General features: G+C 36.9%; 1 protein-coding gene across 6 annotated transcripts in view; it reads right to left on the bottom strand.

Annotated features, from left to right (window-relative positions):
- LOC101843810 (sodium channel protein type 2 subunit alpha) overlaps positions 1–25,848 on the bottom strand; it is a 132,514-nt gene that overhangs the window by 32,485 nt on the left and 74,181 nt on the right. For all 6 annotated transcript variants that reach the window (XM_021232913.2, XM_040745473.1, XM_040745476.1 and 3 more), the window contains exons 12-17: positions 21,448–21,795; positions 17,120–17,252; positions 12,500–12,738; positions 9,959–10,132; positions 8,022–8,378; positions 999–1,478 (exon numbers count right to left, since the gene is read on the bottom strand). In XM_021232913.2, the coding sequence (XP_021088572.2) occupies positions 999–1,478; positions 8,022–8,378; positions 9,959–10,132; positions 12,500–12,738; positions 17,120–17,252; positions 21,448–21,795 (1,731 nt within the window). The remainder of the gene's footprint in view (positions 1–998; positions 1,479–8,021; positions 8,379–9,958; positions 10,133–12,499; positions 12,739–17,119; positions 17,253–21,447; positions 21,796–25,848) is intronic.

Below are 25,848 nucleotides of genomic sequence, written 5' to 3'. Positions count from 1 at the left end.
AAAACCATAACGGGAACTGCATTAAATCTAGTCAAAGCAGCAGAAGAGTCAATGCCTATTGAAGTAGGACACAGATTTTAAATGATGTAGTCAAGGTACTCCAGAAAGTTGATAAAGAACCAAGTGAATTTTGGGGAAACACAAAAGAGCACTTATTGAAACACTTTACACCCTCTGAGTCCATCCAGTTGTCTGCCATTCAAAAAGAAGTTGATTCAGACACTGCAAAATAGACAGTACCTCATTTTTTTCCTTCAGTTCAAGGGTTAATAACAAAACACAACATAGTATTTACTGATATTCACAATCATCTCAAAAATCAAAGACTGCATTATGAAGACACTGAGTGGGTTAGTCCAGAATTTGTGTTCTATAACATATGGGGGCTTTCTGTGTATAAGCAGGTTGACCGCATTTAGTTGGGTTACATACAATTCCCTTTCACAAACTTCTCTTCCAAACAAACAAAAAACAATAAAAACAAACAAACAAACAAAAACACCTTAGGAAACACAAAACTAAATACCATCAAGCCAAGATCCAAGTCAGCTTTAGCACAAATTAATAGATCTCTGAAAACTAGATACCATTCTTTTATGAAGTATTTCATCACTGGCAAGAATAAAACTAGATGAGAATAACAACTATTTTCCCATTAGTTATCTTTTAGTTCATGCTAACCCCTTTATTGTGGTGAATTATAAGGAAGAGAGTACACACACTGAGGTATTATCCTAAATCTGAAGTTACTTTTAAAATGCTTAGAAAAATTCGTATAAATATTGTGAGTTTGAAAAGTGACTATTTGAAAAATTTAATCATTATGACATTTGACTAGCTAGTATAATCTAACAATTTATCAACCATCTTTATTATATGGATATTAGAATAGATAATTCCTATTATCTTACGGGGAAGTAGCATATAATATAAAACATCTAATAGTGTTAAAGCCACAGAAGTATATACAAGATATCCCTTCATTTTAAAGCTCTTACCTCTTTGCTTTCCTCCATATCTGACTCGCTGCTGAACTCCTCTGTATTTAAATTTTCAAAGTCAGACTCTCCTACGGCAATGGGCACGGTCACAGTGAGACTAGGGTTGTTTATGAATGACATGTAGTCACTCTCGTCTACCACATACTTCTCCACACTGCTACCTATGCCACTGGTCGTCCCGTTTCCATCTTTGAGGTAATTGAGGTCTTTGCCGATTTCTATGGTCGTGTGGTTGGAGATACAACTATCTTTCTTGTTATTCAGATCTTCAAGGGGTTTGATTTCATCCAAAGCTTTCTGCTTTCTGACAAAGGCTTTCTCAATGAATTCACGTATCTTCCTTTTAACAAAATCGATTCCCCTTTGCATCCTTCCCACAGCTATCTGAAGGTTGTTCATTTCGTTATCATCGTCTGTGGCTGCAAGGTTGTCAGAGCTGAAAGAGCTGAGGAGCAAGGCCAAGAAGAGGTTCAGAACCTAAAACAGAGCAGAGGAAGAGTGATCAGACAGCCTGTTTGCCTTGCTTCAACTTTAAGACGTGGAGTTCTCTTCATTCATCCCATTAAAGATGATGTCTACGGAAAACAGCAAACACCTAGATGATAGAAAGTACTATTTGCACTCTTTATTTCAAAACCATACCATGACATGACACTTGTATACTAACTTTACATTCAGAAGAATCTAGGCAACTCTGTAGTAAAAGAAATGTCGTTTGGATGCTTGTTATTTTGAACATATAATCTGTGTTTCTTAGGACAGTGAATATATATTGTAATATTTATTCCTAGAACCAAATAGAACTCCTGTATCTTAAATATGATTTGGCTTCTGCAGCGATGCAACATTTTTCACTTTGGTAACTTGATAAATTCAAGAAAAATATTTTTATTGCTAGATCAACACTCCTAACTTTGTTTAAAAACTGAAAAACTTGTGGCAGCTATGTTTATGTAACAACTAGAAATACAATAAAGATGTGGTTGTTATATAGCACTAATGTTGTCAATATTGAATTAAAAATGAAGTTTGTGGCATCACCATCTCTAAGTCTGTAGAACAGGCAGGTAACTGAGGAATCAGGTATTGTTGGGAACATAACTATCTTATTTTGAGTGATGCAGTCCTTGATTATCCAAACACAGAATCAAAATAAAATATAGTAGGAGCCAAATTCAAAGATTATTAGTACAAAAGTGGACCCTAGCGAGATTTTAGCTAAAATTCTAGTGAAATTGACAGTGATGTCTGTAAGGAAAGAGTCAGTGAGGATGAAGGTAAAGCCAGGTCTGTACTGACCATCTGTCAATCACCCAGCCATGGCTCCTCACAGTCATACTAAAACTGTATGTACTTCAGAAATTTACCATACACTTACGTTTTACTCTGACTCACCTTTGAATTTCTTACTTGGGTGGAAACTACATAAGAGAAAATAGATTTAAATACTCAATTTGAGTTTCATCTGTAAGGAAATTGAATTAATTTGGATTTAATTTCTGAAGTTTTATTAATGGAATGTCCTTTTCTACCATGAAAAAATTTATCTATATCATTGAATCCTTCCATACAATATACAATATTGGACTTTGTTTTCTTGTTTTATCTTAATTCTGACCAATACATAATGTTTACACAATATTTTGATACGTCTGTTTGGGTAATTAGCATGTCTGAAACCTTAAACATTTATTATTTGTTTTTGGTGAAAGCATTCTAATTTCTCTTTTCTAGCTATTTTTGAGTATATAATGCATCGTTGTTGTTTTTTTTGCCAATTATCATCCTTACTGTACAATAGAACACCAAGGTGGGTCCCACAACTTTTCTGAATGACTGCTGTATTAGGCTCCCAAGTATGCACAGGGCAAGAGTCACAGAAGAACCAACACCCAATAACAATTAACAGTGAATGGACTTTTTGCTGAATTCCTAGAAAATTAGTTAGTCCAAGCATTTTATGAGGTTCACATGATGTATTTCTCACAGAAGTTCTGCAGATCAGGGGTTATTGCCACTGATTTGTAGATGAGAAACTAGAGACCACTTTACCTTGAATGTTTGTGCAAGATCATAGTTGATGAGTACATGAAGGTTATACTATTGTGTTGATCATCCAATTTGAATGTTTTCATTACTAAATTTGCTAAACACATAAAGAGAATAGAATTCCATATTTGCATATTGATGTTTTTTTTTGTGAATTCCTGCTATACTTATGGTCAGTATGAAAAATTTGCTACTCCTTTTCTAGATGTTCTACCACAAATTGACAACTTAATTTAATGTTATCCCGTTGCCAGAGAAATAGTCAGTTACTATGCAAATTTTCTATTTCATAAATTCAGTGAACTCCCCCTTTCCCTAGTTCTAAAAATGTAGTATTTTTTATACTCTGAGACTCTCATACAACATATTTTGGTCATATTTATCTCCCACTTTCCCCACTAAAACCTCCTACATACACCCATACCTTCCCACCTCTCCCTTAATTACCTTCAAGTCCAGTTTATATTGCCCAAATATTCACGGGTGCATGGCTGCCCATTAGAGCATGACCAACGTACCACGCACTACACCTTTAAAGAAAAACTACCTCTCCTTTGCCCATATGAGTTTTTAAAATTTTTTTCAAAGCATTCAATATGCATTTGGTGGTAAGAGGCAAATCATTTTATTACAAATATGATAGACTAATAATTTAGCTCCACAAATTTATCTCTTTAATGAAATAATTTTTATTATGATGATGTGCATGATGCTGTGTATGGGGGTACATGTCACTTCATACATATTGAGGTCACAAGATGACATTGTAGAGTTGGATCTCTCCTTCCACTTTGTGTTCCAGGGAAGAAATTTGGGTCTTACAACATGCACTTCTACCTACTGAGTCATCTTGGCAGCTCAAGTTCTACACACCTCTTGCTGTAACAGAGGAAGACATCTTTTAGAGCTTAGGTGCTGAATAAAACTCAAGTTTCTCTATTCAATGCTAGTTTTATCACCAGGCACCATATCAACCTCAATTTCTGTACCTGTAAATAAACTTAACAGTTTCACAAGTGCCCTATTTATAAGGTTGTTGTAAGAATTCAAAGAAAGAATCCATGACAAATCATTACGGTGGACTCTTGAGAAGGGTTACATTCTGTTGCTGGTACCATTTTCCAATATGGCCTCCAAGTATCATCTTCCTCCTGGTCTTTTCTTTCTAGAAAGACAAGCTGACCTTTTCATCTAAACCTCTTTTGCAACTAGCTGGTCTCGTTTACTGTGCCAATAATGACTTAAGGAACGGTTTAGCAAGCTTTCTCAGAAAGAGTATGAAATTTGGAATTCTGTTTCCCAAAAACAAATGGGACAATTGTCAGCTCACTAAGAGAAATCAGTTCTTTAACATGTTCCTTCAATTAGTCTCAGAGAAGGAAGATATTGTAACTACTTCCATTAGGGTACCGGATGAAAAATAACGCATATATTAATACTTTTCTCCTTTCTGATTCCCAACCTGTGAGAGAAACCCAAAGCCTTCACATCCCTTCAATATGCCATTATTTCACTTACTGAGGAAACAATATTCAAGAATGGCTTATGAAAATTGCAGCTGGGGGGTAGGCTGTCTGCAGCCCCATTTTCCAATTGCTTGTGGGCTATCCCTGGAAATGTTTACTCACAGTTACTGTGGTGGAGACCTACAGGCAGTTTATATGCACTGAGACAGAGTCATGCCAGCGGGCCATTGAGAGCCCGTCCCTCTTTTCAGCAAACAGAAAGAAAACATCACAAGAATCAGTGCATGGAGTTCAGTCATACCCAACCAAGCACATAATGAAAACATTTTCTTAAAGGTGGTAAATTTTAGTCTAAGCACTCAGAAGACAGAGGAAGGAAGATCTCTGAGTTTGAGGCTAGCCTGGTCTACAGAATGAGTTCCAGGACAGCCAGGGCTACACAGAGAGACCCTTCTTAGAAAAAAAATATATAGACAAACCTAATAGCTATATTATTTTAACTATGGCATAAATATATTTGGGATATCTCCAAAGAACTTTCTAACTGGCAATAAAAAAGCAGAGGAGGCCCATATGCACATACTTACACACAGACACATATACACACAACACAACATAAAACAAATCTATTTGGTATAGTTTCTGAGATAGGGATGAGGACTTGTGTCCACTTCCCTCTCTGCACTCCAAGTCATGCTGGCTGGGTATAAAAACCACACTTAAAGACAGGCCCCATGTCCAACAGTAGGTAGCCAATACCAAATAACATTAGTGGTATTGGGGGGGATTTTTGTCTCATAATACTTTTTTGGAATTTTTTTCCTTTTGCTTGTTTATTGTGATTTCTGAGTTTGTTTTATTGGTTTTCTCTGTGTGTGAATATGAGTGTCTCTGTCTATAAGCGTTTTTGTATTTCTTGTCCTTTTTCTTTGGAATTTTTTTCTGTTTGTTTTGGTCTATCCTGGTTTATTTTTACTTTATTTTATTTTACTATTATCATTATTTTTTAGATGCCTTTTCTCCCATAAGGATAGACAGAAATATTGTTTATTCAGAAGGAAGAGGAATAGGGAGGATCTGGGAGAAGTCATTGGAGGGGAAACTGTAATCAGAATATATTGTATGAAAAATGTATTTTCTTTTTTATATATACATTTAAAATTTTCATTTATTGGAAATAGTTTTTATTATATAAAGGCTAATAATGTAATTACAAGCTAAAACAAAATAAACAAACCAGAATAAGACACAACAAGCAAACAGAAGAAAAAGAGACAAAGCAAACACAAGAAATACATAGGTGCAGAGTCACGGAGGAATTCCATAAAAACTCAAAACTGGAAGCCATATTATATTGGGGTTTCAATTAAAAATAAAATAAAAAATCTTATAATAAAAGGAAGGAGGGTCCTTTAGGTTTTTATCCTGAAAGTATTCCAAGCTTTAGATTCAGGGTAGAAATAATTATTTCCTATTAACTCACACACTATTTTAGTAAATGTTTGTATGACAACCCATATTAGCATTAAACGTCATCTGTGACATGGGTTTTTGATACTCCCTGAAATTCTCTTTAAACTTGCATTCTTGAGCCTACAGGATGGCTCAGGGAATAAGGGTGCTTGTCACCCAGCTTAACAACCTGTGTTCCATTCCCAAGACCTACATGCATAAGGAAAGAATCAGCGCCCATGTGTTGTCCTCTGACCGCCAAATGCATATCATGTCTCATGGTCACTCATACACACACACAATAAGTATGTAAGTAAGTAAGTAAATATGTAAATAAGTAAATGAAATAGAATGTAAAGAAAAAATTCTCAACACAGTCACAAAGAGACCTGTTTTATTTCAATACAGCAATTGATGGAACTGAGTTGCTTTCTTTTCAAATTCATTCCACGTTCTATGACATAAATTTGTTCCACATAGCACTTGCTTTTCAACAATTCCCAAGTTTTTAAAAAAGGCATCTTTAGCTTTTAACTGCCTAAATAAGAAAATTTCTTTTTTTTGTGCATAAACTTAGCACCCCCCCTTTTTTTTATCAATTAGGTACCACCCGGCTTTGCAACAAGTCATTTTTTCTCTTCCTACTCCGACTTACTGTTTCTGTCTGCTCTCTCCATTGTCACAAAGACTCTGTTCATTGCCTTTCCTACTCTTCAGCCAGTGCTAAATACACATAAGAAATGAGAGAATGTCTATGCTGTAGGAATGGCTTTTATTTTTGTTTTTGTTACTGTTTCTGTGAACCCATGACCATTTCTTTCCATTCTGTATAATCCTATTCTACTTTCCTAAATGGTTCATCTTTAAAGGTGTATTTGTTGTTCTGGTAGCAAAAATGAATTTTCTATTTTCTATTCATTCCCTTTAGTAAGTAGCTTCTTGTAAAGGGCTCACATTACAGTGATAGATGTGATTTTTCAGGATTGTAACAAAAAGGCTATCTTCCCACCCTCTCTCTGGTTCTACATGAAGTGGAAGAGGCTAGCTGCTGTATAATAGGGACAATGAACAATCCTACGGAGATAGCCAATGATGACCTGGAACCACTTGCTAACCATCAAGAGATGGAGCCTTCTTGGAGGCTGTGCCTCTAGTCCCAATCAAGAATATGGTCTCAGTAAACATCTTGACAGCAATCTCATGATTGACTCTGAGCTTGAACAGATACCCTCATCCTTAACTTCCACTCATGGAAACTGCTCATGTTTGATGTATGAGAGTTTATTCTTCCTTACCAAGTCTATTATCTAGTTTCCCAGCTGCAGACAGAGTACGCCATTCCGTAGTTTGGGGACAATCGTCTTTCTCCCCATCACTTAAATGTTACAACACAACCATAGCTATTTCAGATCCATATTCTTTATGGAAACTAAGCTTTCCTAGTAAACTGTTTATTTTATTATGTGAAGATAAGATACACAGCTCTTTGTTTTCAAATTCCAAACATGTACTCTTGTCTCAGCAAATGCCCTGACACTGAGGCACATTTTTCTTATTATCACACTGGGCATAGTTGAGTTACAACCGAAATGAAAACAGCTGCTTTTCAAGTAAATGCTACTAACTCATACTGTAGTTTCTAGGCGCTAAGTGTCTTTGAATACCATTCTTGAGTTGAGATGTTTAGTAAGACTTCAACTTAATTTTTGAGGAAACCCCAAATTGAAACATTTTTGAAAGATACCATTGTTAATAGCTGTAGATAAAATGAGTAAGCAATTTTATGAATACTTCCATATTAGTATGGAAATATAAAATCAGCATGTTCCCTGGCATAGAAGAATGAGGAAGAACTTTGGCTGAAGAGACATTTTGAAAGTGTGCAAACTACTGAAGTCTAAATCATGTACGACTCCTGCAATCTTATGTAATAGACAACTGGAAATAATCTCCTTACAAAATAATCCTCCCTAAAACACAAAATGTTCTTCAATTGAACATTTTAAGAAGCATATTTGTAACTGATTAGGAGAAAAACGGTTTTACTACTTACAACTAGGTTGCCAATCACCATGACCATCATGAAGACAGTGAGACACATGGTCTGGCCGGCGACCTCCATGCAGTCCCACATGGTCTCTATCCACTCTCCACACAGTACACGGAACACGATCAGGAAGGAGTGGAAGAAGTCATGCATGTGCCAGCGTGGAAGCTCACAATCATTGGAAATCTTGCAGACACACTCCTTGTAGCTCTTTCCAAACAGCTGCATGCCGACCACAGCAAAGATGAAGACGATGATGGCCAACACCAGGGTCAGGTTTCCCAGTGCGCCCACCGAATTGCCAATGATCTTAATGAGCATATTCAGCGTGGGCCAGGATTTTGCCAACTTGAAGACTCTAAGCTAGAAAAAAAATTTAATATAAGAACACTGTTATTGCTTTGTGTCAAGGAAACATTTGTAATCGTATTTACAGCAGAAATATTTAGTAAAAATATGTCAACTGTAGAATGATGGATTATTCATGTGCCAAAGAAGTATCTAGCAAATATTGTACACACACACAAACACACACACACACACACACCCGGGTGGGGAGAGGGAGGGAGAGAACCATATAGAAGCTTTTGGATTTTTTTAAATTGTTGTTGCTTTTTGTTTTTAACTAAGACATTGAAAGGTCATGTGCATTAAGACTTATTTTCAAAGTAGAGCTATTATTTAACAGCCCAGAGTGAACATGTTTTTTTCAGTGAGTTGAAAGACCATGGCATATGACATACACTGCATAAGTTAGAGGAATATGAACTCATTTCTTGGGGGGGTTACATGATTTTCATCTAGCTGTATCTTTAGCTTGCTAAAATATTAGACTATGTTTTTTATGATTTATGTTAGAAGGAGGCTTAAGCTGAAAGGTGCACCTTTTCAACCTTGATATCTTAAGTAATTTAAGAACGAAGTCATTATGGAATCTACATATCCCCTTGCTACTGTACCTGACAAATTGGTGGTATTGGTTGGCCGAGGCCTCCAAGGAACCATCATCAGTTAAGTAGCAGGAGCATTTTATTTCTGATGCTTAAGTAAATGTCAGGCAGGCAGTAGCACATTATCTAATGACACCTGAATGACTCAAAGGAGTGAGTAGAAGCACCAGATTGACTAATTCATTCCAAGATAGAATTTATGAAGAAACGCCTGGTACATTATGCAAGATGCTAATGATACTGTGATCCCCAGTTCTCTACGTTGTATCAGTTATCACAAAGATTTACTAAACATTTTTCTTAAAAAGTTGTTGTCCATATTAACCTATATATAATTATTCTAATTTTTTGTAATTCTTACATTCTTCTAGATGATAACTCTCATTGAAGAGTTCTAAGGATCTCAGCTCAAATTTGAACTTTGAAATTCATAAGGGAAGTCCCAAATAGACATCAAATCAAAGTCTCCAGTCTCCAGACTAATTAGCAGTGCAATAAGTCACATACAAGAACTTTTTTTGGGAGGATAACTATACTCAACCTTATTTGAAAATAGAAAGAAGCCCTAGTCACAGCAAACATAATAAAATATGCCAAACATTTAACAGAAATGATCAAATGACACATAGTCTTTAATTTAAAAAGAAACCAATAGTTACGAAATAAAAGATCAAATGAAAGACAATTAGTTTAAAATCACCAAAATATACTACAGGCAGCACTTTTCAGAGAGCAGGTTTGATAACTTCCTGAGCTGGCTGAAGGAAAAAATATTCAAACAGCAATGCCTTTTTATTCTCCTCCTCCCATATATTCTATTTCAAGTATTAACTTCTCAGGGGATAAAGTAGGCAATCCAAAATACCAATGGGCACTACATTTTCATATCTTTTCAAATAATATTACATTTATGAAATATGTTGGACCTGCTATTAGGAATGAATGAAGAGTAATTAATTACAAAAGTAAGTATGGACACTGCTAAATAGTTACCAGCCGGAATGATCGGAGAACTGACAATCCTTCCACATTGGCCAAGCCAAGTTCCATTAAACTAAGGCTCACAATAAAGCCATCAAAGATATTCCAGCCTTCTTGGAAGTAATAATATGGATCCATAGCTATTATCTTGAGAAACATTTCTGCTGTGAAGATGCCAGTGAAGACCTAAATGAGAAATGCAGTTGGTTATAGGAATGCCTATTCTCGAAAAGAAGCAATGCAACTAATCACAAATCAAGCACACATTGTGGATTTTAAAGATTGGCTTACATGCCACAAGTGGATGCTTTGAAATGTTTTATATTCAACCCAATAGTTAATTGTTCATTGTATTTAAGGTTTACTAGTGATTAAGTATAGATTCACATAATAAAAGGACACCTTGATTTTTATACAAAAAGTACACTGGGCACACAGAGCTCAGCTGTGGTTAATCTCCTTTGTTATCTAAAACTTCACCAAGTGTTTACTTAGAAGCATGGACTTTAGCTGCCAAAGTACAATAGGTTAGTCTCCTTCCATGGATCTGTAGATGAACTGGTTCTAAGGAGACTTCATGTAAACTGTAATAAACATAGTCACTAGTGGCTTTAAAGGTGGTAAAGACTTTAATGAATTGCTAATTTTGGAAAATAAAATAAATGTTTTCCGTTTTCTACAATTATTTCAAACCTTCTTCTCTGCCACTTATCTTGACTTTTTTCTGCCCTTTCAATATTTCTCACTGATGATTGGAGTTAGCCAACCTGATTTTTGTCTCTAATCATTCAACATATTCCTACTTGATTCATTTCTTCTTCTTCTTCTTTTTTCTAATTTATTTATTTTTAGTTTATGTGCATTGGTGTTTTGCAGTGGGTGTCAGGTTCCCTGGAACTGGAGTTACAGACAGTTGTGAGCTGCCATGTGTGTGCCTGGAATTGAACCCAGGTCCTCTGAAAGAGCAGTCAGTGCTTTTAATCACCGAGCCATCTATCCAGCCCTGTATTTCTTCTTATTAAAATGGAAGCTGTATCCCTGTTTTGAGCTAATTTTACCCTCTATGAGGTATTTGCTTTCTTATGTGGCCTATAGTTTCAATCTGTTCTTACTGCTGGTTGCTTCCCTGATGGGATTTTACAGAAAACAACAGACTCCATCCTTCCCTCACTTCAAAAACACCACCTCTATCAACCAATAAACTCTCCTGACACTTACATGCCCCTTTGTCTGCTGCCATTATTATCTTCTTAAAGCCAAATACATTTTAAGAGTTTGTGTGCTATCAAAATTCAGTAAGTCTGCCTTTTCAAATATTACATTGTTGTAAAGTGAATTTATCCTAAAGTAGTCTCTTTATTTGAGAAAAAGTTTGGCCCAAAGTTGCCATCATACATATTGAACTGCCATCTAGATTGTTTTATAAATAAATGGTCAACTAAATTAGACTTCATCCTATAACCAGTCAATTGGAGCAGCTGTGAAACCAACCAAAAGCTTAGAGCTGCTGAAAGTCTTGATCATAATTTGAAGACATGATGATAAAACACCGGTGACCAATTCAAAACTAAGGCAAACGTCCCACTATAAGTGAAACAGGTTGTTTCTGTGAGGGATTTCCTTTCCTTGGCTACAAGGCACGTGCCCCATGGGGCAGAACACTTTGAAGAAGAGCTCCTCAGGAACACTTTCTGTTCCACAATCTCTTCTTTTCTCAAAGAAACTATTAAATCAAAATGGTCTCCATTGGGAAGGTTGGGGGAGGGGAGAGGGAAGAAATGGAGTGTGCATAATATTTAATGCAGGCCTTGATATAAAATATATGTTTATTACACACACTTTAGCATTTGACTATCTTGAGATCTATCAGAAATAAAATAAACAATATATATAGTGCTCAATTCAAATATAAGAAATGTATATGCTTTAAGGTGTTTGTTTAAGGCTCATAAGAACTTAATAAGCATTTCATATTATATATATGTTCCCAAGTTTCTATCATAGTCTTGTTTTTAAATAATGTCTTTACTTGCCTATTTGTCTTCTGTGTTTGGAGGAGCACATGTTTAGAATGGCATGTCAGTAGCTAACCTACCAAAGTTGGTTTTCTTCTACCTTTTGGGGTCAAGTGTCAAATTTAGGTCATCAGACTTGGGGAAAATCTCTTTTACTTGCTGAGCCATTTCAATGGCCCTCACCTTGTTTATGTTTCTTTACTTGTTTGCTTTGAAGTAGGATCTCACAATTTAGCACAGATGACCCTAGAATTTGGGATCTTCCTGCCTTTGTCTCCCAGCTGCTGAGGTTACAGGTATGTGCCATTATGCCTGGCCATAATTATCATTATAATAGAGAAGTGACTATTTCTATATCAAATTACATTTGAATCCTTTGCACTATGTTTAAGTGTAGCAACCAATTTTTTGTTTGTTTGCTTGTTTAAAAAAGATGGAAGAGATTTTGATGTCTTTAGCAAATGTGGTCAATAAGATGATATGTTATTTGACAGTATCACATAAATTAATATGAATATGAACCCTCAAGTAGTCTTACCAAATTCCCCACAGACAGCACACTGCTGAACTGCTCCGTCATTGGGTAATGCTCCATGGCCATGAAGAGTGTATTTAACACAATGCAGATGGTGATGGCCAGGTCAACAAATGGATCCATCACTACCAGATTGACAAGGTGTTTTACCTTTAACCATGGCTTACAACAGTCCCAAATCAGACACATATTAGCAAATTTGTACCAGCAGGGTGGGCATTTCTGTCTGGATTCTTCAAGTTCTGGGGAGGAAAAAAGTAAACGTATTCATGAAAACTTTTTACTTTCTATTAATCAGTATTTGGTGTAAGTTGGAAGTAATTCTTTAAAATTAATCTAAATGCATTTTGGAAAGATAAAATAATCTGATGAAAGAGAAAAATTATGGGTTTGCAGTCACAGAAAGGGTAGATACAGAAAGGGCAATAAATTTCCCAATGTTTCTCAGATAGACTTAGTCTCTAACACTATCTACAATACTGATTAAAAAATTGCCTACAAGGTTACAAGAAACCAAATGGCAGAACTTTCATTGCACACATCCATCTATATTCAGGATAGAACAAGGGGTGTGGTATATTACCAGAGGCTCCCTGAGAGACAACCTGGAAGAGTCACAGGGAACATTGGTCTCCTAGATATCATTGGAGGGATTCTAATGAGACACATTTAATGAAATTGCTCCTCTGAGTTGAAAAACCCACATTAATAATAAGTTTTAGTTACATGAGCTTGCATATCAAGTTCAACAAGTTTCTTGTATTCTCTATACATCAGTAACCAGAAAGTACAAAAAAAGGAAATGATTAATCGAATAAATTGTAATCCTCACTGTTAAAATGCTAACACTTTACAAATTGAGATTCACGTACAATTAATAAAATACAAGATTTAATACAAACATCCATAGAATTCACACATTTCTATTGACTCTATTTACTTTAATGTATTGAAATTTGTTATTATTGTAACAAATACAGCACATGAAGTTTCATTTTAAAAATGTTAAAAAAAAACTTGCAACGCTTTTAAGAAGGATTTAAGCTAAATAGCAACGTAGGATCCAAGTGCTCAGACTATTGTCTACAAGGCTTTTTGATCATTTCTCATAAAATTAAGCAATTCACAGACCTTCTAGATGTCACCTGTTTAGCATTGACAATGACTTTTGGAAAAATATGAAGTATAAAATTATCATCTCCATCTTCCTTTGGCAAGATGGTCACTTAGCAAACTCTTCATTGGGAAAGGAAACCAAATCTGTTGGTCCACCAATGGCATTGCGGAAGGTTACCTGCTCTGTCGAACATGTGACCATCCCTTCTTATCATTGCTCATTCCCTGGCATGTGGTTTCTGACTAGTTACTTTAGCCCTATTTTTGTAATAGGAGGGTATTTCTTCACCACTGTTTTAGTTTACAATAAAGTAAAATCTATATAGGAGGAGACAGCGTAGAAAATGGAGAAGCATGCTGCTAGATCTTTTTTCTGCTAATAAATATTTGCTACTTATATATTTTATAAAGTTACTCACTTCCTTAAATCAATTTATTCTTAGCTGCCTTAGTGGAATTCTGTTAAAGCTAGACATTTCAAATTTCTCTTTGGATACTAAAATTCTTCAAGTGAATATTTTATTTCCATCTCTTATGATTGGTAATTTGGTAAACAATAAGGACATTTTAGTTAAGTCAGAGAAAAAATTCCATAATTAAAATTATTAACCTTTCTATTTATTTATTTTACATATGCATTATTACTTTATAAGTGCTTTCAATACTCCCAAACAAGGTCATTTTCACACAGGAAATAAAAAAGATCATATAATTTACAACAAATAATAGAAGAGAAGCTGCAAAATTTCTGCTTATGTGTTATCAGAAAAAGTTCCATTTCTATTTACACAAGATGTGATTTACTAGAAAAATAAAAGCAAAGAGCATAGGACAGGGAATAAAAGAAATCATAAAAACATTCAAAGGGAAAATTCAGCAGGTGCTGATGGTCTTGACACTAGGAAAAGCCGGAGCAAAATTACCTTAAGTCTAAAATAAAATCATTCAATTATTAATTCCCCATAGGACTGTCTCCCATTTTAGAGCAAGTGAAGCACCCAGAACAACCACAGCCACTTCTCCATTATTCCTGTGGGGATTTCCCACCTTAGATGCAGGGGCAGCTGAGTTTTTGTATTCTGTTGATCCATCTGAATTCCTCTAGTACTTTTATCCCCCAACATACATATCATTCAAAGTGTGTCCATGAGACATGTCTATGCAATTATGCATCTTAAAACAAGTTTCACTCATCAGTAAGCATGACTGTTTGTTACTTTGGATAATGGAGAGTTGGCTGCAATTGAAATGAAGAAATCAAAAGTTGCCAGCCACATTATTAAGCCTGTTCATAAAAGGGTAGATGAACCAAAATTCAGAAGAAACCACATTTAAATAAAGATAATAATAACTAAGAAACTTCCCCACCATTAATGGGAACAGAACAGGGCTGTATCAAAGTAAACTTTACGATTCATGTTGTGTGCAGAAGACTGCCTCCCACTAATGCTGGTCAGTGTCATGTTCAAACTGTTCATATATAGCTGAATAAAGACATATCTGGCTTTCACTTTATATCACGAATGGGGAAAAAAAGAATGAAGCTTAACCCAACTATCTCACTAGAACAAACTTCGTTCACACAAAATCTCTGAAGACATTAAAAACAGATTCTTGTAGTCTGTCACTTCCTGAGTTCTTCCAACTTCTAGAACAACCTTTCATTCTAAACAACTCCAGGAGACATGTTTCCCTGGAGAAAAATGTGTGTGTGTGCTCAGTCTGAGCTCTGGATGTCAATTCCTGGGCAGGTCCAATTTGTAATGGTTTGATTGTTTTTACCCTTCATTTATTCTTTACTTAGTTCGAACTTAACACTACTAGAAGTGCAAAGTGTGACTGTCAGTTTAGACTTACCCTGGCTCCTTCTCTACTTCCTGCTTTGGGGGAGCAGCCATGCTGCTGACATCGGAAGCAGAACCACTGGCCCCTTCCTCTCAGTGGTTTTGCTATGGCAAGGAGCAGAAGACCAGAAACTCTTCAAAAGATTTACCTGGAGGGATAGGGAGGAGCAAGCTACTGGCAGCTGGGGGAAGAAGGAGTGTGAGCTAGGCAGGCAAGGTTGGGGAAGAATGGACTAGAGTTTAATATTCCATTGAAGTCAATGAAAAGATCAGGACTCTGAGAAAACTGGGTCTTGTATCAACATCTTGTCTATGATGACAGAGTCATCTATTATGGTATTTTTTTCTGGTTATGACTTTCAGGGTTTTTGATTCTGAGGTCATGATATTTTTGCATTATGACAAAAAATTCTTTCTAAGAATCTACCCAGTCTCTGAAGAAACTAAAATTGGAAAAGGAGATATACCGGGAGGAGGGCTGGGAAAGGGGAAGAGGGAGTGGAGATATGATTAAGATACAATGTACATATCTATTAAAATTTGAAAGGACTTTTAAAAATAAAGTCATGCACACACTCATGTTCTCTCACACTTATGCTCCTTCTTAACTTTCTCTTTGGACTTATAGATGCAAACACACTTTTACACATATGGGAATGGGACAGGGAGACTTGTAAAAGATAGTGAGATAAAATACATTTTATATGAAAGCAGGAAGGGACAATAAGGAAGACAACTGGGGTGGACATTATACATGAATACATTAATATGAACTTATTTTCCCATGTATTGAAGTTGACAGTTGTTGATTTTACTTATAATATAAAACAAATGAATTTACAAAAATTCATGATAGGACAATTAATAACCACAGCATTTGTGGATGGTCTACAGCATGCAAAGTATGGGGTACTTTACATGTTTTGCCTTATTTAATCCTTATAGCAACTCTATGCCTGGACATCATAGTCCACATTTTAGCTGAAAAATGAAATTCAAATCACAAATTAGTACATTTAACCTGTGGCAGAACCTGGAAGCAATGCAATTAAACTGTTCCCCAAACTTTCATTTTTGTAATATGAAAGCCATACTTATAAATACTATGTTAACTATTCAGATATAATCTTTGAAGAAAGAAAAAGCTGATATAATATTTCATCAGTTATACAGATGTAGAGGAGGTGAAAGAAGAGAAGAATAAAAGTAGAATGATAGAATGATTAAATTTTAAACACAGCTTCAATGAAGCATGACACCTTAGCTCACACTTTTATTTATAATTCTGGTTAAGTCAATATATTTTATAACTTGTGTTAGCTTGTTATATTTTATAAATTGTCAAGTATGTTAGCACCATACTAATAAGCATAACTCATTACACTGATACTAATGTCACCTTCAAGCTTCACGAGTTTAGAATTTAAACTCTGACAGTCGTATTCCAAGCGTACCTTGAATTTGTAGCAGTTCCCAAAGGCTTGTTTAAAAATCTACACAAAACAATAGATTGCACGTGCTATGCACTGATTTGACATTACCTTTTAAAAGAAGTGGTGATGTGGTACTGGACTGAGAAGTGTTGCCTTGAAATTTAGGCAAGGGGTTTCACATCATTAGCAACCCACTATCAAAGAGCGATGGTGTGGGACTTTTGACATACCTTCCATTGTGTTGGTCAAAATGCTGGCTATACTCATTGCTCTTTGCCTTGATGTAGGGTCTTCCAACAAATCCATGGAAACATGGTAAGAACTGGACCTTCTCTTTCTTATTTCTGTTTCAGTAGTTGTGCCCTGAAATACCAAAATTCCAGACAGCAAAATAATCACCATTCCTGAGTAATAAGCCTGAAAGTACTCCTGTTGTAGACACTGCTTTAACCAGGAGTCTACCACATTATCTCAGGTATAAGCAGTGTCTTGCTTTCTTGCTGTTGTGGTAAGATATCAAACAAAAGCAACTCAAGAAAATAACTTTGTTTTGGCTCCCATAAGTTTCAAGGGGGTGTAGTACCCCTGTGGCAGGGAATACACAGTGGCAGATAGGGAACCATGGTGGCAGTAGCAGAGGGCTGGCTTGTCACCACATTTGCACTCAGGAAGCAATCAGTGAGCAGAAAGTGAGACCAGGCTACACAGCCTCAAATGCTACACCCAGTGACCCACCATCTCCTTCTGTTCTCTACCCAGTATAGTTCCACAACCTTCCAAAATTGTGCCACCAGCCTATTGGTCAATGATTAAAACATAAGCCTCTGGTGTACATTTCATATCTAGACCACAATACTCATGGTGACTTTCAGTCCACCAGCCTATTGGTCAATGATTAAAACATAAGCCTCTGGTGTACATTTCATATCTAGACCACAATACTCATGGTGACTTTCAGTCCACCAGATCCTCAGTCTTCTGGGATGTCGGAGTTTGCCAGAGTGAGCTTTCTCCAAGCTAGAGATTTAGGTTGGAAAGACCAACATTAATTGACTGGATAAACTCTGAGCCCCTCAGTCATTTCAACCTCCAACTTCACACCGAAATGCATTGTTCCTGATGCATGCCCAGGTTTAGTTTCTAGATCTTTATGGACAGGTATGTAAAAAAATGCATTATCTAATGTGCTGCCATAAGAGTTCCCTTAAAATGTGGTGTCTGCATGCAAAATACTTCTGGGATTTTCTTTGGACATAAATATTATTTGCCAATATCCATCTTAAATTTATTTTTTGGCTAATCTATCTTTTCATATAATACTCATGAAACAACTCTGTTCACACTTGAGCTACATAAGCATTAAAAGTCTCAGGACATACCAGTCAGTGGTGTTTGGATTTTAGCAGTCATACTATGATGCAGTTCTTCCCTGCTCTAAAGTAAATTGTCCCGGTTTGGAGATGGGGAGAACATGTTCTTACTTCGGGACATCAAACATGAAGTTAGCTGTCACAGGACATAGGAAAAATCTCACACATTTCAAATGCAGGTGAGTGAGCTACCAATAAATAAGGCACCTTCAGTTCTGTGAGGGTTTTGCCTTTGCTTAAAGAGCAATATGGGTGCAGCTTATTAACCTGGACCTCATTGTGATATGAGCCATGAGTTTCCTGCTGTGTTTACTGATTTGCATAATCATGCATTCTCAAAACTGGTTTCGACTCAATTGATTTAATCAGGAATGGTGACAAAGACCCATGCAGTCACTTCAAATTAATTTTAAGATAAAAGAGAAGTTGACCCAAGGAGAAAAGAGAGAACCACTCGCTGAAAATAAAACCATTAAAGTAAAGATGGGCTCACAAGGTGGAAATACTTTGTCCTCAAAGAGGAACACTTTTAAGAAAAATGTGGAGGTAACATAAATGTCATTCCATTCTTTCTGCTTGAGGCAAAATCACATTGGAAGCTCTAGATCTGCATAAGTTTTAATGATAGACTCCAAAATCCCTAGTGGTATCACTCAGACAATCCTTCTGAAGTTAATAGTCTCAATGGAATATGTGTGTAAAGACTAGGAAATAGTGTGCTTTGGGACAAGCCATTTGTTTGTGGCTGTGTGTTTTCTTTTCAAATGTCCCCTCGGCAGGATCCCAGAGAATGCCAAATGTGTGTGCCCCTTCAGCTCCCTCCACAGGACAGAATCTTGCTCCAAAGTGTTGACTTCATGGCTGAAGTCATGGTGGGAATTTGCAGGTTCTCTGGTTACTATAGGCTTAGCTTCAAACTAGGCCCAATCGACCTTTATTTATGATTTCTACTTTTTCCGATAGGATCAATCTATGTTGACTCTTGAATAATGCCATTGTGGTTCTGACATATTAATTTGTACTTATATTTATGCAATGAAATTAGGATTTTTGCCCCAGTGGTATCAAGATCTGTGAAAGGCCTACTTCTGTATCCAGGAACCATGTGTAATGTTTTGTAGGAAAGGATTTCCGGGTTCCCTCTTCAAAGCTTCCTCTGGGGTAGTTCTGGGTGTAGCTAGAAAACTAATCTGGAATTTCTATTGCTGAGACTCATTCTGAGAGAGTTTGAAGCGTCACTTAAGAAACCCTGTTTTTGTCTTTCTCTACCACTCAAGACAGCTTTATTTCAGTAGCACCTACATACTCTAGGGCTGGGTTTGTAGCAGCTTGCTGGACCAGCACTTGCCTTGCACGAGTGACACTTTGTTTTGTCTTGGCTTCCATTTCACTATAGAGCTTATCCCCATCCTATGTTTGGGTTACTCAAAGGCATTTGTGTTATTTGTTTGTTTGATGTGTCTCTGGTATTTTAATTAAACCGTTTTAATTTTTGAAAATTTAAAAATAAAAAGAAAACACTGGTTTAGCTGGGCAGTAGTGGCACTTGGGAGGCAGAGGCAGGCAGATCTCTGTGGTCTACAGAGGGAGTTGCCGGACTGCCAGGACTGCACACAGAAACCCTGTCTCAAAAAAACCAAAAGAAAAGAAACACTGATTTCAATGAAAGTATTTTCTTCTATAATCATCTGTTCTTCCCACTTAAGAAACTCATTGGAATACTGTGTTTCCCTGAGAATGGAGTGTTGTATTTCACTGTGAGCGGAATGCCATAGGACTTGTATCTAGCATATCTGGCTGGGGTCAAATGTGTGCTTCACCATGCACGGGCTTCAGTTTCCTCATCTGTAAAATGAAGGTAAATTAGCAAATATTATAAAGGGTGGTTTTGAGGGGTCAATGTATTAGCTCTGCAGTGTTCTCAACAATGTGCTGTATAAAACTGGCTAAGGTTATTTTTCTAAGGAGATGTGACATTTTCTTGTTACTCTTCTTGTCTGCTTCACAAAAAAGTTCTACTAGTTTTGAGGCTTGCTATTTTTTCCAGGATACTTGGAAGCTTCTCTGGGAGGAAAGGTTGAAGAGAGACCATGGGGAAATCAGTGATGAGCAACAGTTATTGTCATATTCCAAGGCAAGATTTTTTTAAAGTGATTGAAAACTAGCAGGACCATTGTAATGTGGTCCTAAGGGGCTTGCGCCTTAAAAAATTAAGTTACATAAAAGTGATTATACAAAGGAGATTTTAACCCAGTTCAGGACACTGTGATGTGATTAGGCTGGAGTATTTTATAAAGATCAAATGCCTTTTTATTTAATGTCAACATGAAAAGTGTCTTGTTTTATAAAGGAACCATCAACAATGTGCCTTGATATACACTAGTAATTTGAAAGTCTTTTCCATATGCTTGATTTGGGGTAACTTTGCAAATAGCAAGAAATTATGGCAGTAATATGAAAGCTGAAATCCATTAGAAAAAGTGTAACAGATGTAGAGTGGCTGGGTCATTTGAGTTGGTGCTGGGGGGAAGAGCACATTTTGTAAAGTGGAGATAATTGTGACTAAGGAACTTAGATATAATTAGTGACAGCATGACAGCAAGTGGAAGTGTGAAATTGTTTTAAAGAAACAGGATGCCAAAACCTTTGAAATGCATATTTATATAATCATGCACATGAATTTCTTAATACTTAGTCATATTGCCTGGCTGGTGGTACATGTGTTAATGCCAGCACTTGGGAGGCAGAGGCAGGCAGATCTCTGAGTTCAAAGCCAGCCCGGCATACTAAGAGAGTTTCAGGATAGCCAGGGCTACACAGAGAAACATTGTCTCAACAAACCAAATAATGATGATGATGATGATGATGATGATGATGATGATGATAATTGTATTAATTACGTGTTTGCAAAGCAAAAACGTGGTTGGCCTTTTTGTTGTTGTTGTTACATTCCAAGTTTTAGTATCAATAATGAACAAATGTGTCTATGGAACTCCTTGTATGACCTTAATTTGTAGAGATTCGTAAAAGGTTTTGACAAGATAAATTCATAGCTTGACAATACCAAAAAGTCTCTTGACCTTGGGATAACAGATGTAGGGTACTATTGTCTGTGGAAATCAAAATCCACATTCCTGACTGCACTAGTGCCCCTTCTCCTTCTGTGCTAATGATGTGGTAGGCCTCACCTCTGGGAGTAGCTGGCCCACAGGAGATGTGAGGGCAGAAGGGCCTCCGACCAGGGAGACCACGCCATTGCAGTCCACTGCACTGTGCATCTTTCCATTCATGGGTAGAGTGGGTATTCCGCGGGAGGCACGGCTGGCCTGGCTGACATTGCTGGGACGCCTTTCTCCGTGCCTGTGTGGCACAAACAGAGAGTCCCTTCTGCTGTCGTTGTCCTCAAACGTGCTGTGTTCATCGTCAGCAAAGTCATTTTCAGAACCAATATCCTTCACTCGACCTTTGAAGCTGAAGAGGCTAGCTCTACTGTTGCGTCTTGGAGAGAAAAGGGAACCTCGGATGCTCAATAGAGACTAGAAACAACCAAAAGAAACAAAAAAGATGAAAGTAGTTAAGACCCTGCACCAGCCAGGCGTTGGTGGCACACGCCTTTAATACCAGCACTGGGAAGGCAGAGGCAGTGAATCTCTCTTTGTTTGAGACCAGCCCGACCTACAGAGTAAGTTCCAGGACAGGCCCAAAGCTACAGAGAGACCCTGTCTTGAAAAGCCAAACCAACCAGCCAAACAAGAACCTGTACCAGAAGAAAATGGCTTGACCCTCTGGTTCACAGCTGTGGGCTATTTCAGGATAAGTCACAGGGCAGGAGCTGAAGGTTGCCTTCCTGCGATTATCCCCTTCCATTTTACTCCCCCCCCTTCTTCCTTTATTTTCCTCCTCTTCGGTCATTTTCTTTGCCTTAGTATAGTTAGAAGCACTCCCACAACATTGTCTGGTCTTATTCTTGATGACTGGAACAGCAGTACTTGCTAGACCATTCTCTTAGAACTGAATTTCACTTAACAATTGAATGAAAATTAATTAAACACACACCTACTTTTATGCCTTTTGAAGCCTAAAATAGATGCAGTAAGAGCTCACAAGTGACCACACCCCAAGGCAGATTCTCCCTAGAGGAGCATCAAAGTCAGCTTGCTGATAGACCTACATAATTATAGTACAGGAGCAGTTTCTCTCTTTCCCTTTGCATATTTTTTAATGGTCTTCATGAATAAATTAAACAAATCAAGCTGAAATAACTGTATGATTCATTTCCCGATTTCTACTCTTCTGTCTCAAGAAATCTGAACAACACCATATTAGCAAAAAATGGTTTTTAACTAAGAATCTGATCATGGTCACTTAGCATTTTTCTAAATGATAGCCTGTCTCTACAACAAATTCTTTTCTTGGCCATCACAGCCCAACAAGAAATAACTGCCTCTATGCTAGTCTATGTTTATAACCTCTGCAACACATGCTGTCACTTGGCCAATATCCATTTTTCTGTTGTCTATAGTATCTTGTACCTTAGGAAAAGTCCCTCAGTTCTTGATTTACTTAATTCGTGAGGCAATAATCCAATCACTGGCACTAAAAGCAGGGCAACATTTCAGGTCCAGTCTACTAGAGCACTTAATACCTATAATACATGGGAAGATTTATAGAGAAACATGGGGTGTTTCTTGGCCCACTGAGAACCAACCCTTCCCTTTCCAAGTGTTGGGAAATAAAGGTGCTTTTTCAGCTGGGGTTGTTGAGATTACTGGGTCTAAGAGTTACAGTGGGAATTATGCCACACACACGGGAAAAACCTGGGCTGACATATGCAGAAAGACTCCAGACCCTATATATGACTTGCTATCTTTGCCACTGCTATCTGTTCCAGTAAAGAGAAACCATAACTAAGACAACTTTTATGAAAGAAAGCATTTAACTGGGGACTTGCTTACTATTTCAGAGACATAGTCCATTATCATGAGGGTAGAGAGCATGGCAGCGTACAGGCAGATACTGGACTAGTAGCTGAAACCTACATTCCAATTCACAGGTAAAGAAACCCGGGTTTGGTATGGGCTTTTGAAACTTCAAAGCCCACCTCCAGTGACAGACTTCCTCCAACAAGGTCATACGTAATCCAATAAGACCACACTTCCCAATATTCAAACTCCAAAATTTCTTCTGAGACTGAAGGCAACTGCAACCCCCTGTAAAATCAAACCATTATACTTGCCTAAAGCTATTCATAGACATTATTCAAATAATCTAATAGTTCTGTCCTTTCCTTAAGCTATTCTGCATTCTATATCTATAATTATTAATAGAAATAAAAACTCTATAACTTAATGTGATGAGTTTGATCTTTTTCTTCTTGGAAGAATTTAAAGCCAAATAAAATTTGAGCCTATGAATTTCTTATATTTCTTGACCACAAAGTATTATTCTAATTTTCTTTTCAGATAATCATCTTTTCTTTAAAATATTTGTAATATATATACCACATTCTATAGGTTTTAGAGAAACATACTTGTTATTTCTTTCTATCCCTATTCCTTACCCAACTGTCTTAGTTACTTGTCTATTGTTGTGATAAAACACCATGACCAAGGAAACTTACAGAAGAAAACATTTGTTTGGGGCTGTGGTTCCAGTGAGTTAGAGTTCCTGATGGTGGAATGAAGATAGCAAAAGGAAGGCAGCAGAACCAGAAGCTAAGATCTCACATCTCCGATCATAAAGAGGAAGTAGAGAGCATGTTGGAGATGGAGGAGAACTTTTGAAATCTCAAATCCCACTTCTAGTGACAGCTGTCCTCCAACAAGGCTATACTTTGTAATACTTCCTAAATTGTTGCACCAATTGGGGACCAAGTATTCAAACACAGGAACCTATGAGAACTGTTCTCATTCAATGCACCACACCAATCCTACCTAACCAAATGAGTAATCTATTATTTATCATTAACTTAAAAAGAAAGGAATAAAAATGATTAAAAGAAAATAGAGTAAAATCAATGTATATGTAACACTTCTAGTAGAGTTTATATGTTAACTTGAATTACATCATAGATGGATGGGGGAAATAATTTCAGCAAAAGTTCACACAATGGTATCTCATGATTGAAAGTTGTATTAGTTCATTCCTGTCCAGGGTTTACATATAATTCTAGCTATATTACAAATAACCAAACCATGTCTTTCTCCATATGTCAGCTCAGGTTGCTTCCTTTTGTGTAACAAGATGCCCACTGTAGCTCTTAGAGCCAGCAATCACAACAACCCCCAAAATAAAGGCATCTTTCTTTCTCAGAAGTTGGAAAAAGATAGGTTCTCAATGGGACAAGCAGAATACCATGCCTCTCTTTGAACCATTGCTTATACTACAGACATGCTTTCAATATCATAAACTTGGATTAATAAAATGCTGTGATGCAAATGAAAGATGGCCAAGAAGACAAATCCTCCCACCAACGAATCTCCAAAAATGTAACTCCTGGATTATCACAAATATAGACAGTAACCATGACATGAAGAGGTGACCTGATTCTTTGAGAAGTTTCAAAAGAAAATATCCAGATTCCCTTGAGGCTTGATAGAGACTGCACTCTTGACTTTCTCCTTCTTCGCTCTCCCACACGCAGGAGTCAGAGATGTCTAGAAATGTTTCACATTTCCACCTACTCTGCTGTGAAAAATATAACCTTGCAGGAAAAGCTTGTATTATATGTTTTTTTCAGTATGAAAGCAGAAGTGGTTATCAATATAATCTCCTATTATGTCATTATAAAGCACAGGGTCTCAATAGCTTGTGATCCTTGACCTTTGAATCTCACAACACCCAAGAGGCTCCTACCACTGTACCCTGGTAAAATCGATTTACTTGGTTTGACACTTTCAGTATTACTTTTTTCAAAGTGGGGTTAGTACAATATCTGGATGCTCTGTCTCTGTCTCTGTCTCTGTCTCTCTCTCTCTCTCCCTCTCTCCCCTTTTTCCATCACTTTGTTCCTCTCTGTCAGAACATGGTCTAAGAATAGAGTCCTGTGAAGAGAATTCTAAGTGCCTGTGGGAAAACTTCAAGAAAGCAGGAGTCTTGTGACCTCTGTTTCTTCAAAAGTATGCAATTGTTTTCAGAGTAAGCTTTTGTGCTCTTCCTAGGTATAGCAGATATGAGTGAGTTTACTTCAGATTATTCGTTAGAAATAGCTATTGTTATTTGTTTATTTGCCTTTATGTAAAAACAGGTTTTTGCCAAATATGGCTTCTCTGCCATGTGAAACTTACCTTTGTCATTGGACATTTTACATATGCAACTCCTCTTAACCCTCAGTATAAACTGTCTGATGCTCTAAATAGAATTGGTTATTGAGTGAGATTTTAGTCTGCCTCATTTATTGACTCTACTCATCCCAGACCCATTGCTTTTAGAGTGCTAAACACCTCTCCATCTTCTTTGCAACTTGTTAACTATGTTTTCTAATTGGGCAAATATTTTTAAAGCAGGTCATTGTATTTATACAGATTGCTTAAGAAACAAATATGAAAATGAACGAAAAATGGCCAGTGATTTATAGCAATGATCTCTTA

The sequence above is a fragment of the Mesocricetus auratus genome, unplaced genomic scaffold, assembly GCF_017639785.1.
Source record: "Mesocricetus auratus isolate SY011 unplaced genomic scaffold, BCM_Maur_2.0 Super-Scaffold_100004, whole genome shotgun sequence".
Lineage (NCBI taxonomy): Eukaryota > Metazoa > Chordata > Mammalia > Rodentia > Cricetidae > Mesocricetus > Mesocricetus auratus.
This window is presented reverse-complemented; position numbering and strand designations above follow the sequence as displayed.